General features: G+C 44.4%; 1 protein-coding gene across 9 annotated transcripts in view; it reads right to left on the bottom strand.

Moving 5' to 3' along the window:
- Positions 1-270: 270 nt before the first annotated feature.
- The window catches only part of ZNF621 (zinc finger protein 621), a 30,751-nt gene continuing 14,448 nt past the window's right edge, over positions 271-16,573 (bottom strand). Inside the window, exons 1-5 of one of the 9 annotated variants that reach the window (XM_010360027.2) lie at positions 12,284-12,444; positions 11,457-11,542; positions 4,024-4,150; positions 3,145-3,252; positions 272-1,425 (exon numbers count right to left, since the gene is read on the bottom strand). In XM_010360027.2, coding sequence (XP_010358329.1) covers positions 365-1,425; positions 3,145-3,252; positions 4,024-4,150; positions 11,457-11,480 — 1,320 coding nt within the window. In that variant the 5' untranslated portion in view covers positions 11,481-11,542; positions 12,284-12,444 and the 3' untranslated portion in view covers positions 272-364. Of the gene's footprint in view, positions 1,426-1,528; positions 1,656-3,144; positions 3,253-4,023; positions 4,178-11,456; positions 11,543-12,047; positions 12,445-13,506; positions 13,605-16,573 lie in introns of those variants that run through there. The other 8 variants (XM_030935200.1, XM_030935219.1, XM_030935214.1 and 5 more) reach the window with 8 other exon arrangements.

The raw sequence follows: 16,573 nt of genomic DNA, 5'->3' as shown, positions 1-16,573 counted from the left end.
ATTAGGTTGGAGGCCGGGCACAGTGGCTCACTTCTGTAATCCCAGCACTTTGGGGGACCAAGGCAGGCAGATCACTTGAGGTCAGATGTTTGAGACCAGCCTGGTCAACATGGCGAAACCCTGTCTCTTCTAAAAATACAAAAATTAGCTGGGGGTGGTGATGTGTGCCCGTAAACCCAGCTATTCGGGAGTCTGAAGGAAGAGAATCGCTTGAACCCAGGAGGTGGAGGTTGCAGTGAGCCAAGATCACACCGCCGCACTCCAGCCTGGGTGACAGAGCAAGACCCTGTCTCAAAAAAAAAAAAAAAAAAATTAGGTTGGAGATTTACTGGGCATAAGAACCGTAAGACTGCCAAGATAAAGCTCATGAGGAGTGAGAGGAAGGGGTGAGAATAACTGGGGAAGGTTTCACAGTGGGAGTAAGATCCTGGAAGACACGCACTATTTGGGCAGATGAAGAAGGTATTCCAGATGTAGGCAGCAGCATGAACAAATTCCCAGAGGTAGGAATGAGCACAGCATGTGGAAAGGTCAGTGAAGGCACAGCCACAGCTGGAGCAGAACAGGATCCCTGGAGAAGAACAGGAGGTAAGGCTGGAGAGGGGCACTGGGGACTGACTAGGGATGGCCCAAGAACCTTGACCGGCTTCTTCTCCACAGGGTGCAATTTCTGATGCTGAACAAAACTTCCATACCATTTGAAGGCTTTCCCACACACCTTACATTCATAAGGCTTCTCCCCAGTGTGAACTCTCTGATGCTGAATGGAGGCTATTTTCTGAGTGAAGGCTTTGCCGCACTCCTTACACTGGTAAGGTTTCTCCCCAGTATGAATTCTCTGATGGACAATAAAAAGTGACCTACAACCAAAAGCTTTCCAACATTCTTTACATTTATAGAGTTTCTCTCCCGTGTGTAATCTCTGATGCTGCAGGTAGGCCGCACTCCTACGGAAAGCCTTCCCACACTCTTTACATTCATAGGGTTTCTCTCCAGTGTGGATCCTCTGATGCTGAGTCAAGGCTGTGTTGGAACTCAAACCTTTGCCACACTCCTTACATTCATAGGGCCCTTCTCCAATGTGGTTTTTCTCATGTACAATACAGTCATAGCTGGACTTGAAAGCTTTGCCACACTCCTTACACTTAAAGGGCTTTTCCCCAGTGTGACTCATCTGATGCCGAATGAGCTTTGAGTTATATCGGAAGATTTTCCCACATTCTTTACATTCATAGAACTTCATTCCACCTCGAAGTATCAAGTTTGGATTTAGATTGAAAGTCTGCTGCATTGCCTTGCTTTCAAAATCAAAGCGCTGAGAAACGTTCCTGAGAAGTCCTCCTACCGGCATTCTGTGCAACTCTGTTTCTTCAGAGGCTTCCTGCTTTATAACTGGCCCTTCGTATTTGATCCAGGACTCATCACCTGACCAAAGAAACCACAAGTGTTCCTAGTTACAAAACTGGGAGAAAAGTAGGATCCAGTGTTCCTAATTTTCTCTTGCAGAATGTAATTTTAAAAAACATACCTGTGAAATGGTTATATACAAGCATCTATAAAGGAGGATGAGCGAGACAAAGAAAAATAATGACAGGCCAGGTGTGGTGGCTCATGCCTGTAATATCAGCACTTTGGGAGGCTGAGGCAGGCGGATGGCTTGAGCTCAGGAATTCGAGACCAGCCTGGGCAACGTGGCGAAACTCTGTCTCCACAAAAAAATACAAAAATTAGCCGGGTGTGGTGGCGCACATCTGTGGTCCTAGCTACTAGGGAGGCTGAGGTGGGAGGATCACTTGAGCCCAGGAGGCAGAGGTTGCAGTGAGTGGAGATCGTGCTACTGCACTTCAGCCTGGGCAGCAGAGCTAGACCCTGTCTCAAAAAAAAATAGAAAAATAATGACATAGAATTGGAGAAGTAAAGACACAGAAATGGAACAGGAAAGATAGCCAAGAAGTGCTCCCCATGAGGAAGGCTGGAAAACTGAACTAAGGTAGGTGAAATGGGAAGAAGCAGAATCAAGAATGAGAAGGAAAGAAGGCAGGAGAGACAAGAAAGAAAAAAGAAGGAGAGAATAAGAAAGAACAGCGAGAAATGGGAAAATTTTTTAAAGAGAGACAGAAACCCAGAAGAGGAGAAAGGAATGAGAGACTGGGAAGAATAGAGAAGCAGCTCCAACACTACAAGAGGTCTTGCAGACTGAGAAATACAAACCAAAAAAAAAATGGATCCCAGTGTCCTACCTGTAACCCAGGCAATCACCCCAAATTCTAAACAATGTCCTAATTATCCTATATTTAAATATTCCACACAATATTCTGGGATAAAAGATGATTAGTTTCAGAAAGTCAGCTGGAACAGAAGTTGGATCAGAGAGCTGTAAGCCACTGTGGTACCACTGCTAAAGGAACCACTATATACAAAAGCATGTATGTGTGAGAAGGCTTGAAATTTTCTTCCAAAAAAACGGAAACGCAAGTAATCAAAACCTTCCAGGACTGGTAAGTCATCTCAGGGAAATTTTAGGTGGCATGTGTGTGCACACGTGCATGTGTGCATGTGTGTCTGTGTGTGTGCGTGTGTGTGTGTAGGGGGCTATGATGGGAGAATATTCCTAGCCCTTTCGTCTATAGTCCCATCTATGGTAAACATAATGTAGATCTAAAGATTATGGCAAGTGAAACTCTTAAGTGATTTAGATACTAAAAAGGCCAATTAAAGCCATTCTTTTCAGGGCTGAAGGCCTAAAGTAAAATTTATAGCTATAGCACAAATAAGTCAGTTTGGCCCAAAAAATCATATTTTCCTTAAATTTGGCTGAAACCCCACTTCTTTGCAATGAAAAATGGCATACAATTAAAACGTCTCCACCGGTAAGTAAGAAAAAAGTGGTTTAGGAGCTACTGGGTCACAGCTTTTCTGCCTCGGAGGACAGCCACATGAATGTGCAGACAGTGCGAGGCCATGTACTCCCAGAGGCGGTCTTTCGAAGCTCAGGGTCAGAACTCAGTGTGAGGTCTGAGAGTGCAGTGAGTATCAACTTATAAATAACTGGGAGCTTTGTTCCCTGAAGCATAAGAAATGCTTCTTACCTAGTAAACCAGGAAGGCAAAACAAGAAACTTAACCACTGGATTCTCATACTCACCTTGACTGATGCCTCTCGGAATCTCAGTGTCCCAGGGATCTGGGCCCCATGGTGCTTCCCCTCTCTCCAGGTGGGAGATCAGAGCAGGTTTGGGGAATGGAAACGCTACTTTATGAAGAAAAGAGAAAGACAAATAGAGGGGAGATGTCCAGAGCTATTCCTGGGATCTTTCTCAGCCCACCCTCCATCAGGCTATCTGGGAGAGAAATGGAACATCAGCAGACCAAGTGAGAGTTCCGACAAGGAGGTCCAAACTGTGCTCCACGATAAAGCCAAGGAGGTATGACTCTCCTCAGAAAGAAGCTGCAATCTGGCCCTGACTCAGAAGAAGGGAAACTCCCTCAGGAAAAATGTACCTACTGCTCCCCTGGGAGACCCTTCCACAAAGGGAGGGCGAACATCCCCAGAAAACTGGATGGACAAAGGAACAAAGGGCTCACCTAGGGTGCCAGAAAGAATGCTTTCCCTCAGGGCCCAGGACCACACTGTTCCTGGAGTATAAGGAAGTCTAATTTTAAAATCAAAGGGAAGCCAGGCACAGTGGCACACGTCTATAGTCCCAGCTACTTGGGAGGCTGAAGCAGGAGAATTGCTTGAGCCCAGGAGTTTGAGGCTGCAGTGAGCCATGGCCATGCCACTGCCCTCCAGCCTAGATGACAGAGCAAGACCCTGTCTCAAAACAAACAAAAAAGCAAAAACAAACAAACAAACAAACAAAAACAAAGAAACCCAGGGATTTCCCTACCCAGTATTTCTGGAGGCTGGTGATTGCAAAACTCTCCTCTGAAGTCATCAAACCCAAGGGCTACTAGAATCCCCAAAACATCTGAGGAAGATAGCAAACTGTTACAAAGGGCCACAGAGGGAGGGAGGCCTTACCCAGGGAGGCCACATTTGCATAATTCTCCAGCATCACCTCCCCGTATAGGGCCCTCTGCGCAGGGTCGAGGCTGGCCCATTGATTCTGGGTGAAGTAAACAGCCACATCCTCAAAGGTCACTGACTCCTGAAACAACAGGTTCCTGCTCAATCTCTGAGTGAGGAGTAGAAGGAAGAAGGAAGCAGCTTGAGCTTCAGGGAAGGGATAAACCTGCCTGCACCCACAACTCTGAGCCCCACGGAAGATGTGCTCAAACAAGAGCACCCACCACCACAGCCAGGGGCGAGCCCTCAGCCAGCAGTTCCACTTTCAAATGGGGAGCCCCAACACTCTCCCATCTACTCAGCTCTGGAGCCCCTAGCTGCTACTGATTCTTATAGCCTGGCATCCAGTTGCTTTCTCCCTGGTAACAGCATCAACTCCTAGGTTCCTGGCTTCACAGATCTGTCTCCCTGGCACCTCCTACCCTCAGGTACTCTGTAATCCTCTCTCCTTATTTTCTATACAGCAACCACTACAGACAGCAACTACTCACCCTGTGATACGGTATGGCTGTGTCCCCACCCAAATCTCACCTTGAATTACCACATGTTGTGGGAGGGACCTGGTGAGAGACAACTGAATCATGGGGGCAAGTCTTTCCCATGTTGTTCTCGTGACAGTGAGTACGTCTCATGAGATCTGATGGTTTTAAAAAGAGGAGTTCCCCTGCCCAAACTCTCTCATTTTTCTCTTGCCGCCACAATGTAAGAAGGATCTATCACCTCCCACCATGACTCTGAGGCCTCCCCAGCCATGTGGAACTGTAAGTCCAATTAAACCTCTTTTTCTTCCCAGTCTCAGGTACGTCTTTATCAGCAGCGTGAAAATGGACTAATACACCCTGTATCCACCCATCCAAGGGGCACATGCACAGCCCCCATCTGGTCCCTCTGGTTCTCCCTAACACTGTCTACAAAGAGAAGCCCCCACCTGCTTCTCTTTGGTTCTCCCCAACACTGTCTACAATGTAGAGAGAAGCATGTTAGAAATAACACCAGTATTTTGCAAATTTCTCTTTTCCACCTTTCTGCCTTATCAGAAAGCTGGCTCTCTTGAAAGAAACCTTTAGCCTGCCCATTCTGACCCTCCTCTCTGAACCACCAGTCTTGAAAGACAAGCTGGCAGTGCCAGGTCCCTGGGCACAGATCTGTCCCCCACTTTTCTGAGCTCCATCACATCCACCAAGGCTGTCACTTCACTAGGTGTTCCCCTCTCTGACTCCCTCCCCTGGGGCTATCTCCATCTTCCCAAGAATGAAGACAACTATACTTGTTGATTAGCTCTGTGCACCAGGCCCCTAGGTTGGTTATTTTATTTATTTATTTATTTATTTATTTATTTTAATTTTTTTTTTTTTTTTTTTTTTGAGACGGAGTCTTGCTCTGTCACCCAGGCTGGAGTGCAGTGGCTGTATCTCAGCTCACTGCAAGCTCCGCCTCCCGGGTTTACGCCATTCTCCTGCCTCAGCCTCCCGAGTAGCTGGGACTACAGGCGCCCGCCACCTCGCCCGGCTAGTTTTTGTATTTTTTAGTAGAGACGGGGTTTCACCGTGTTCACCAGGATGGTCTTGAACTCCTGACCTCGTGATCCGCCCGTCTCAGCCTCCCAAAGTGCTGGGATTACAGGCTTGAGCCACCGCGCCCGGCCATATTTTAATTATTTTTTTGAGACGGAGTCTTGCTCTGTCACCTAGGCAGGCTGGAGTGCAGTGATGCGATCTCGGCTCACTGCAATCTCTGCCTCCCAAATTTAAGTGATTCTCCAGCCTCAGTCTCCCAAGTAGCTGGGATTACAGGCACACACCACCATGCCAGGCTAATTTTTGTATTTTTAGTAGAGACAGGATTTCAACATGTTGGCCAGTCTAGTCTCAAACTCCTGACCTCTGGTGATTCGTCCACCTCAGCTCCCCAGAGTGCTGGGATTACAGGCATGAGCTACCATGCCCGGCCTTTTTTTTTTTTTTTTAGAGACAGGGTTTCACCATATTGCGCAGGCTGATCTCAAACTCCTAGGCTCAAGCAATCCACTTGCCTCGGTCTCTCAAAGTGCTAGGATTACAGGTGTGAGCCACCACGCCCAGCCAAGGTTGGTAATTTTACATCTTGTTTTTCATTCAATCATTACAAAACATATGTGAAATAAGAATTACTATTCCCATTTTTCAAATGATGAAACTTAGATTCAAAAGTTCAATTACTTTGCTGAAGATCACATAGCCAGGAAGTGGTAGAACGGGAACTTCAATACAGATCTGCCAGACAACAAACGTGGGCTCTACTAACACACCAAGCTGTCTCCCACACTGGGCTCACAAACTTCTCCAAAAACATGGCTAACCCCTGAACCTGGTGCTGCCCTATCTTTGGAGAACAGCTTCTCAAACTCCTCAATTCCAAAAATCACCATTCAAACCATCTTCAGTGTACTCCCTCCAGGCCATATGGGCCCCCTTCCCCAATTTAAATTGGGGGTCATCTATTTCAAAACTACACACACCACCCTGGAAGCCTGAGCCTCTGAACCTTCCATGAGGCCCCAGAGCAGTTTCAGATGGTGTCCATTGGCTACTTTCTCTGTTTTTTTTTGTTTTGTTTTGTTTTTCTTTTTGGCAGAATCTCACTCTGTTGCCCAGGCTGGAGTGAGGTATCTCGATCTTGGCTCACTGCAACCTCTGCCCCCTGGGTTCACGCGATTCTCCTGCCTCAGCTTCCTAGGTAGCTGTGATCACAGGCGCCAACCACCACACCTAGCTAATTTTTGTATTTTTAGTAGAGACAGGGTTTTACCATTTTGGCCAGGCTGGTCTTGAACTCCTGACCTCAGGTGATCCACCCGAAAGTGGATCCCAAAGTGCTAGGATTACAGGCGTGAGCCACTGCACCCAGCCTTTCTCTTCTTCTAGAGTTCAGCATACTGCAAATCACAGAGATTAGACTCTCAGCTTGGAGGACGTTTCATGACCTGTACGCTTTCTCACCTTGATGCTCCCAAAGATGATTCCACCTCCCAGAAGAGTCTCATTACGCTATGCAGTCAGCCTTGTTCTTTTCAGATGCTGAAAATAAAATACCTACCAACAGAGGCACAGTCAAGCTCCTAACTCTTGCATGCACATTCTATATTCTGTCTCCTGGGAGCCCTTAAAGCAGCATATGGACTGGAGTGGGCACAGGGGAATAGAGAAAAAGGAATATGACTGTAACTGGTCTTGAAGGAAGGAGGGAAGAACTGTACATCAAGGATAAATTCTGGCAACTCAAACTGCTTACAGCAGCTCTGCTGGCTCTGCACGCAGGTCCTTATGAGAGGGTGTCTCTTCAAACAAGAGCAAGCAGAGAACTCAGCTCTAAAAGAGATGCTGAAAGGAAAAAATAAAATAAACGCAGACACTCCTCAAAGGGAGAGCCAGTCTTTAAACTGAGCAATGATGAGGTCCAAAGGGCCCCCAAAATAATGTGAGCCAAAAGCCCAAACAGCAGACTGGATCATGTTGTCCTGTATACAATTACTGTACTGCTTCAACAAGCCATTAAGGGCTTCTGAGGACAGTAACTACAGGCTCACAGATAAAACCAAATTTCACCTCCACTTATAGCAAGTCAAACCTCACACCCTGACATCTCCAGAGCTTCTCTCACAACTTTCTCCTCCCAGCCTACATCCATCATCTCTTCTTCCACAAACTGTCTGCCTCTCCTGCCATCTACTATTCTTAAGTTTCATGAGCCCTAGAAAATGCCTAATATTAAGGAAAAAACATTGTTTTAAGGCAGTTGGGTTTGGGATATCTTTTTGTTCTTCCTGTGGATGGTCCCCATGTACCTCACCTTATTTCATTTTTCTCCACAGTATTATTCATCTTGTCATATGATATGGTTTACTATCTATCTCCGCCCACCAGAATGTAACTCCATGAGGCAAGAATTGTTTGTTCATGATTGGTTTACTAGCACACAGTAGAGTGCCTAACATGTACCAGATGCTTAATATATATTTCCTAAGAGTTTATTTCAAAAACGGTTTAACCATTAAAAAAATTGTTTTAACTTATGAAGAGAGTAAGAAACCAACAGCAAACACCATCTAAACAGTAAAATGCTAGAGCAAATCCATTAAAGTTGATAGTTGACAATTTACCATAAGCTGAGGTTTTACTTTCTGCAAAAGATGGGAAAGGAGCATATATATAGGAAAGGAATGAACATAAATATCTCTGCTTGCAGATGAAATAACTATCACCTAAAGACATCTAAGAACCAAGAAAACAAACTGAAAACATTTAGAACTTATAAAACAATTCACTAAGTTATCTAGATACAGAATAAGTAAACCAAAATTATTAGCTTTTAGTATGATGGTACTTACATCATAAACAACTGGAAGATACACTGAAAGAAACTAAGATGCCATTCACACAAAAAATTGCTAAGAATGGACCTAAGAGAAATCAGTGAGAACAGGATGGAAGAACACGAAATGTTTACTAAGATACATTTAAAAAGAACTGAATAAATTGGAACTGATAGTGTTTCTGAACGGGAAGAATCAAACTTGTAAAGATGTCAATTATCTCCAAATTTACTCATGAATTCAATAAAATCCCCTCTCCTAACAAAAAAATCCATGAAATTTGTGCTGGGGTGGGAAATCATTTAACGTCATCTAGAAAAGCATGCGTGAAAAACTAGCAAACAATGTTTTGGAGAAAACAATTGAAAGAAAAAAAATGAGGGGGAATTAAACTATATTTTAAAAGGATAACACATTAAGAACATGAGAAGACATACTAAAGTGTGGGAGAAAATATTTGCAGAAGACATATCTGATAAAGCACTATTATCCAAAATATACAAAGAACTCTTTATGAACAAGCCAATTAAGAACTAGGCAAAAAACCTCAACAGACACCTCAACAAAGCAAATATACAGATAGCAAATAGGCATATGAAACTATGCTCAAGAGTATATGTCATTAGGGAACCACAATGAAAACAATGAGATACCACTACATACCTATTAGAAAGGCCAAAATCCAAAACACTGACACCACCAAATGCTGGCCAGGATGCAAAACAACAGAACTCTCATTCATTGCTGGTGGGAATGAATGCAAAATGGGACAGCCACTTTGGAAAAGAGTTTGTCAATTTCTTACAAACTAAACACACTCTTACCATACAACCCAGCAGTCATGCTCCTTGGTACTTAACTAAAGGAGTCGAAAACTTCTGTCCACACAAAAACCTGTAGGTGGACATTTATAGGGGCTTTTTTTCATTATCGCCAAAACTTGGAACCAACCAAGGTGTCGTTCAGTAGGTGAATGGATAAGCTGTAGTATATACAGACAATGGAATATTATTCAGCACTAAAACAAAATGATCTATCAAGCCATGAAAAGACACAGAGGAAATGAAATGCATTATCACTAAGTGAAAGAAGCCAATCTGAAAATGCTACATACTGTATGATTCTGGCTATATGACATTTTGGAACTGGCAAAACTATGAAGAGAATACAAAAATCAATTGATGGTTGTCAACTGGGATGCGACTAAGGGGAAAGTAAGGATGGATAAGAGAAGCATAAGGTATTTTTAGGGCAGTGAAACTATTCTGTATAATAGTGGATACATGTCATCATCAAGAGTGAACCCTAATGTAAACTATCGACTTTGAATGACACTGATGTGTCAGTATAGGTTCACTCCCTATAACAAAAGTGTTACTCTGATGTGGAACATTAATATTGAAGAAAGTTGTGCGTTTTGTGGTGGCAGGAGATCAATGGGAACTCTTCCTTTCTGCCCAATTTTGTTACCAACTAAAACTGCTCTAAAAAACTATTTTAAGTACCAGTGTCAAATGGTTTGGCAGTAGGTTAGTTCTCAATCAAACCTCATATGCTGTTTAGGACATATTGGAGAATAAGGAAAGAAAAAAAGGATTTCCATTCTTCTAAAGACACTGACATTGTACTGTGCTGATACCAGACTTGTATTTGAACTTCTATCAGAACTTGTACATACATGTGCAGGGGCAGGGAATACATGGGAAATCTCTGTACCTTCCATTTAATTTTGCTGTGAACCGAAAACTGCTCCAGAAAATAAAAACTATAAATAAATTAATTAAATTAAAAAATAAAATGCAGCCTGGCCAACATGGTGAAACCCCATCTCTACTAAAAATACAAAATTAGCCAGGCGTGGTGGCACATGCCTGTAATCCCAGCTACTTGGGAGGCTGAGGCAGGAGAATCGCCTGAACCCAGGAGGCAGAGGTTGTGGTGAGCCAAGATGACACCATTGCACTAGAGCCTAGGTGACAAGAGCGAAACTCCGTCTCAAAAAACAAAAGAGGACAACACTTAATATCTTACCTGACCGCAATATCTTCTTAATTGACTACCACCTTTCTACAGAATTTGCCACTAAGGGCTGGGAAGATCCTTTTAATATATAAATCCAACTCTGTCACTCTGTCATCTCCCTGCCTAAAATTCTTCAGAGCCTTCCCAATGAACCAGTACAGAAACCACTGTCCTCACCATGACCTATAATACAGGTATCTATTTCTTCCATTTCATATTGAACCACTTTCTCTGACCCCTTCCGGTTTCTAGAGTACATCCAGCTTTCCCTTCAACTTCACAGTCCTTGCATCTAGCATTTAGAAAATGTATATTTAAGTAACAATACTAATCTCTCTGGGATACATGCAATACAATTCGTGGGCAATCTCTCCAATAAAGAATTTCTGATTTCAGGCTGGCGTGGTGGCTCCTGCTTATAATCCCAGTACTTTGGGAAGCCGAAGTGGGCGGATCACCTGAACTCAAGAGTTCGAGACCAGCCTAGCCAACGTGGTGTAAACCCCGTCTCTACTAAAAAGACAAAAATTAACCGCACATGGCGGCGCACACCTGTAATCCCAGCTACTCAGGAGGCTGAGGTATGAGAATCACTTGAACCCGGGAGGCAGAGGCGGCAGTGAGCCGAGATCATAGCACCACTACACTCCAGCCTGGGCGACAGGGCGAGACTCCGTCTCAAAAAAAAAAAAAAAAAAAAAAAAAAAAAAAAAAAAAAAAAAAAAAAAAAGTCTGATTTCAGCAGGTAACTTTCATTTGCTAGAACATGATCTGGATTTCCACATTCAGAAAGAATTCATTGGCATGGGTCCCCTGTCTTCCATTTAAATCTATGCATGCACTCTCTATACACAAAACTTTCATTTCCCCAGTACATATTTACATCTGCCATAGCCCTAGAGATAGATACAAAAGGGAAAACACAGCTTGGCCAAGTTAGGCCTTCCTCATCCTTTCCTGATTATGTGATAGCTAAAGTGAGTTTAAAAAAAAAAAAGACTTAAGCTCAGCTCACCTGAGGCCAAGTTGCTTGGAGCATGGCGGATGTCCCCCGGCTTCATGCACTGTCTTCTGGGTTTGGACAAGCAAGATCCTCAGGAGCTAAGAGAAAAACAGCCATGAGTGCTAAGGACCCTGTCCTCCACCACCTACAGCAACCTATGGCCATCCTAGTTTCCACATTTCCAGCACTGGATGCACGGGGATTCTACTAGGACTCCCTCTAATTGTTCTCACGCTGATAGCCCCGACCTTCTTATGAGCTGTTCTGCCTGGTCTTCAGAACAATCTTCCACCTGCCTGCTCAGTCCGAAGAGCTTTTTTTGAGCCCATTCCCACGGGCAGACTGAGGGACCCAAGAGCCCTGTCCCTATTGTATTGGGTCTCTACAAACGTAAAGAGTCTTTACAGAATGCTTATAGGCACGATGACGCTGACTCAAAAAAAAAGAACCTCAGGAGAAGAGGAACTGGGGTGGCTAAATGCGAATTAAGGGTAAAATACTCAGCGTCCCAGTGGGTGATGCTGACCGGACACCCCACCCAACCGGGATCTTAACACTCCACCCAAGAAAGCAGGCGACCCCAGACATCAGAAACGTCAGTACCGGGAGCGAGAGGCCGTCAGGGCAAGTTCTTTAGGGCAGAAAAGAGTATCAGGCCTCGGTGGCAAAGGGCTGGACCCGGGCTGTAGAAGCCAGAGTAACCACCTTGGCGGCTTCGGCGAGGCCCAGATGCCCACGGTCCGGGTGAAGGAGGGGCGGGCCGCCATTGGGACCAAGTTCAGGGGAAGTGGGAGGTAACGAGCCGCCAGGGGCAGCAAGGAAGCCGGCACCGGGCGGACCTTGCACGTAGAACTCGCTGAAACCCACGCTCTGCCGAACACCAAGGGGCTGGTCACTAACTAAAGGCCGAGCCGGAAAAGCAAGTGCGTGCTCAGGGCCCCTCTAGGCCCCCGGAGGCCGCCATCTCGGTCGCCCCGCGGCCAGACCCGCCCCGCCTCTCACGGCTGGCCCCGCCCTGCGGAAGAGGAGAGGTCGCGGCGACCCGCTGGGCTGAGAGGCAGGCGGCGGACCGGCAGCGTAGCGCTCTCAGCCCTGGTTTCTCCGGCAGCCGTCGGCATTGCCTTGGGAGTGTCATCGACTGATGCAGCCTGGCTCTACCCATACCTCACCCTCTAGGCACAAGTGGGGCCCCAGTTCACTGGCAGCGCCTCAGCTGTTGGCCGCCTTCACCCCGTGGCTCACCTGAAGCCTGGGCCATGCAGGTGAGGGGAGAATGGCGCCTGCTTTGTCATCTCTAAGAGGCCCAAGCCTAGGATCTTGCTTAGGTCCTCAGCTGGGCAGTCCTCAGGGAAACCATGGTTTCCACTCGCCCTTTTAGCCCTCTGCCTTCCAAGGACCTAGATGTGCATGGAACCTTTTAGGACAGATTCATTTAACAACCAAAACACCCTGGCTACGGTTGCCAGGCATCCTGTATATACAGGACATGTCCTATATTAAATGATCTTGTCCAGTGTTGACTTTGGCAGGACACCCTAAATGTCTTACATTTAGCTTTTTCCAATAAATTACAAAAACTCGTAGTTAGAGCTATTTTTCTGCTCAGTAACTGGCACTTAAATGTTAACACCAGCTGAAATATATATATATCATAATTCCACAAATAATGATCTGGACAGTCCTTTAGGGTCTGTTCTGTAATTTGGACTGCACGAAGAAAAAACAGTGAAGACGGGAGGCTGCTAATTAAAAGACCTTATTTTTCATATTCAGGGAAGGAAAAGACTGTTTTTTGACCAAAGTCCCAAGTCACTAACAAGTACTTGCCATTAATTTACATAATTTTAGATCAGTACACGTAACTCTGAAAATCAACCAATACACAACAGCGTCACTCCAAGCTTCTGAACATGAGCCAGTCAGTGATAAACACTTCCTGAAGCCAGTCAGTCAGTGGCAGCCCTCCCCAGCTCATTGGCAAGTACCTCTCTACCGTGCCCTTCTGGACAGGAGCCTTTCTCCAGTATCAAAGTGGTGCCAAGATGGACAGACTTTCTTTTACCTTGATCACACTGATACTTCTCCTGAACACAGTTCCAGATACCAGGCTCCTCCTCACCAGGCATTTCCATGCTATAAAGGGGAATTGGTCTCCCACCACTAAAAGATAAAAAATGATCCTGGGTATGTAGATATATTGCTTTATTACAGGGGTCCCACTTCTTGGATTTGTTATTCCTTTCTTAAGAATTAGACTGTGAAGTCCTATTATGGAGAGTATACTAGGTATCTACTGCTGCATAACAAATCACCCTAAAGCCTTATGGCTGAAAACAAAACACACTATCTCTTGAAGTTTCTATGAATTAGTGAACATAGGTCAGTCAGTCCTAAAAAGAGAAAAAGAAAAAAAAAAAAATGGGTTCTGTGGATAAGGAATTTGGGAGTGGCTTGGCTGGATGGTACTGGCTTGGGATCTCTCATGAGGGTCTAGTCAGGTGTCACCTGGGTCTGCAGTCACTTGAAAGTTGGACTGAGGCTGGGGATTTGCCTCAAAGGTAACTCACTCACATGGTTGGCACATAAGTGCCGGCTATTAGTGTGAAACGTCCCTTCTTGTGCCGGGTACAGTGGCTCAGACCTGTAATCCCAGCACTTTGGGAGGCCAAGGCAGGCAGATCATCTGAGGTCAGGAGTTTGAGGCCACCCTGGCCAACATGGTGAAACCCCGTCTCTACTAAAAATACAACGGGCGTGGTGGCACACACCTGTAATCCCTGCTACTTAGGAGCCTGAGGCAGGAGAATCGCTTGAACCTGGGAGGCAGAGGTTGCAATGAGCCAAGATCCCGCCACTGCACTCCAGCCCAGGGGACAGAGCGAGACTCTGTCTCAAAAAAAAAAGAAAAGAAAAGAAAAAAAAACCTCCCTTCCCACACCAGGTATCTGTACATGGCTGAGTATCCTCACAACACAGCAGCAGACTTCCACTTCCACCTCAAGTGAGCAGCCCAAGAGGTCAAGGCAGAAGTGGCAATATGATTTAAGTCCTAGCTTTGGAAGTCACCTGCTGTCATTTCCTCAGTATACTATCATCACAGGCCAGTCATGATTCAGTGTTGGATGAGATACACAAGGGTGTGAACGCCAGAATGAGAATCACTGGGGACCATTTGGGGAGCTGGCTAAACACATTTTTTACCTACCACAGAAACGGTCCTTTTTATAGTACTTTTATTGTAACATTTATGAAGAGCAATTGTTTCAAATAGATGAATTAGATTTCCAAGAATAATAGCATTAGAACATATATTTGCATACTGCCCCTTCTCTAAACCTATCAAAGAGTATCTACCGTGAATCTAGAGAAATGGACACACATATATGGGTGTATGTACATGTACACATTTATATACCACAAACTCTAAAGAGTATCAGACAGTTATTCCAATTAGTTCTAACTTGAACTAACTAGAAGGAACAAGATTGGACACGTAACTCCTCCATTTGGTATTATGGTGCAGGGAGAAGAGATGAAAGTTTTGGTAGGCAAGACAAAGTGCCTAAAATCCCCACGTTGGAACCATGACAGGAATCATGAGCAGTCTGAGGAGAAAATTGGGACCATGCTACAACAGGCCCATTCTTTTCCAGAACAGCTTCAACAGAAACCATCTATAGGCAGTGCTGCTTAGAGGAAGCTAAAGAGCAAAGTGAACCAAAAGATACGGGAAACTTTAGACTTTGCAACTGTGAGTCAGTTCACGTAACAGCAAAATTAAAGTCTCTGGAGCTGAATGTCTCTCTCCTGATCAATGCCAGAGAGATTAGCTCTCCCTAAAAACACACTATCCCCACCCACTAGCCACTACAATAAGGCAAAAAACAAAAAAGCATCCAGAATTAGAAAGGAAGAAGTAAAACTGTTATTTGCAAACATGATTCTCAATGTTAGAAAATCCTATGGAATCTATAAAATGTTACTAGAACTAATAAGTGAGTTGTGCAAGGTTGCAGGATATGTGGTTAATATATAAAAAACAATTATATTCCTATATGTCAGCAAAAACTGGAAATTCACTGTTTATTATTACAAGTATCATAAGTTATTCAGTACTTATGCATGAAAAAGATAAAATTTTTAGATGCATCTGGGGAAAAGTGTGAAAGATCTGCACAGTAAAAATTATAAAACATTGCTGAAGGAAGTTAATATCTAAATGGGGAGATCTACCATGTCCATGGGTCAAAAGACTCTATACAGTTGTCAATTCTCCATAAATTGATCATTATATTCAATGCAATCCCAATCAAACTCCCAGGAGGTGTTTTATAGAAACTGAAAAACTGATTCTAAAATTCATATGCAAATGCAAAAGACCTCTAATGGCCAAAACACCCTGACAAAGAACAAAGTTAGAGAACTAACACTATATGACTTCAACGCTTATTAGATTTCAACACTTATTAGATAACTACAATAATAAAGGCAGTGCCTTAATGGCATCAAGACAGACAAACAGATCAATGGAACAGAATCTAGAAATAGACCCACACATATATGGACTTCTGATTCACAATGGTACAAAGGCAATTCAGTGGGGGAACTTTTTTCAAAAAATGGTGTTACAGACCAGGCAGCAGTGGCACAGACTTGTAGTCCCAGCTTCTCAGGAGACTGAGGCAGGAGGATCACTTGAGACCACGAATTCAAGGGTACAGTACACTATAATCATGCCTGTGAATAGCACTGCACTTCAGCTTGTGCAACATAGTGAGACCCATCTCTTAAAAAAAAAAAAAAAAAATGGTGCTACAATAGGACACTTACATGAAAAAAAAAACAAAAACAAAACAAAACAAAAAAAAAACTTAGATCCATGCCTCAGACAAAAATTAACTCAATAGATGATATAATTAAATGTAAAACCTAAAACTAGAAAACTTCTGGCCAGGCACGGTGGCTCACACCTGTAATCCCAGCACTTTGGGAGACCGAGGCAGGCAGATCACTTAAGGTCAGGATTTCGAGACCAGCCTGGCCAACATGGCAAAACCCCATCTCTACTAAAAATACAAAAATTAGCTGGGCATGGTGGCACAGGCCTGTAATCCCAGCTACTCAGGAGG

Source organism: Rhinopithecus roxellana, chromosome 1 (genome assembly GCF_007565055.1).
Source record: "Rhinopithecus roxellana isolate Shanxi Qingling chromosome 1, ASM756505v1, whole genome shotgun sequence".
NCBI lineage: Eukaryota > Metazoa > Chordata > Mammalia > Primates > Cercopithecidae > Rhinopithecus > Rhinopithecus roxellana.
Note: the sequence above shows the minus strand (reverse complement) of the source record. Positions and strands in the feature narration are given on the sequence as shown.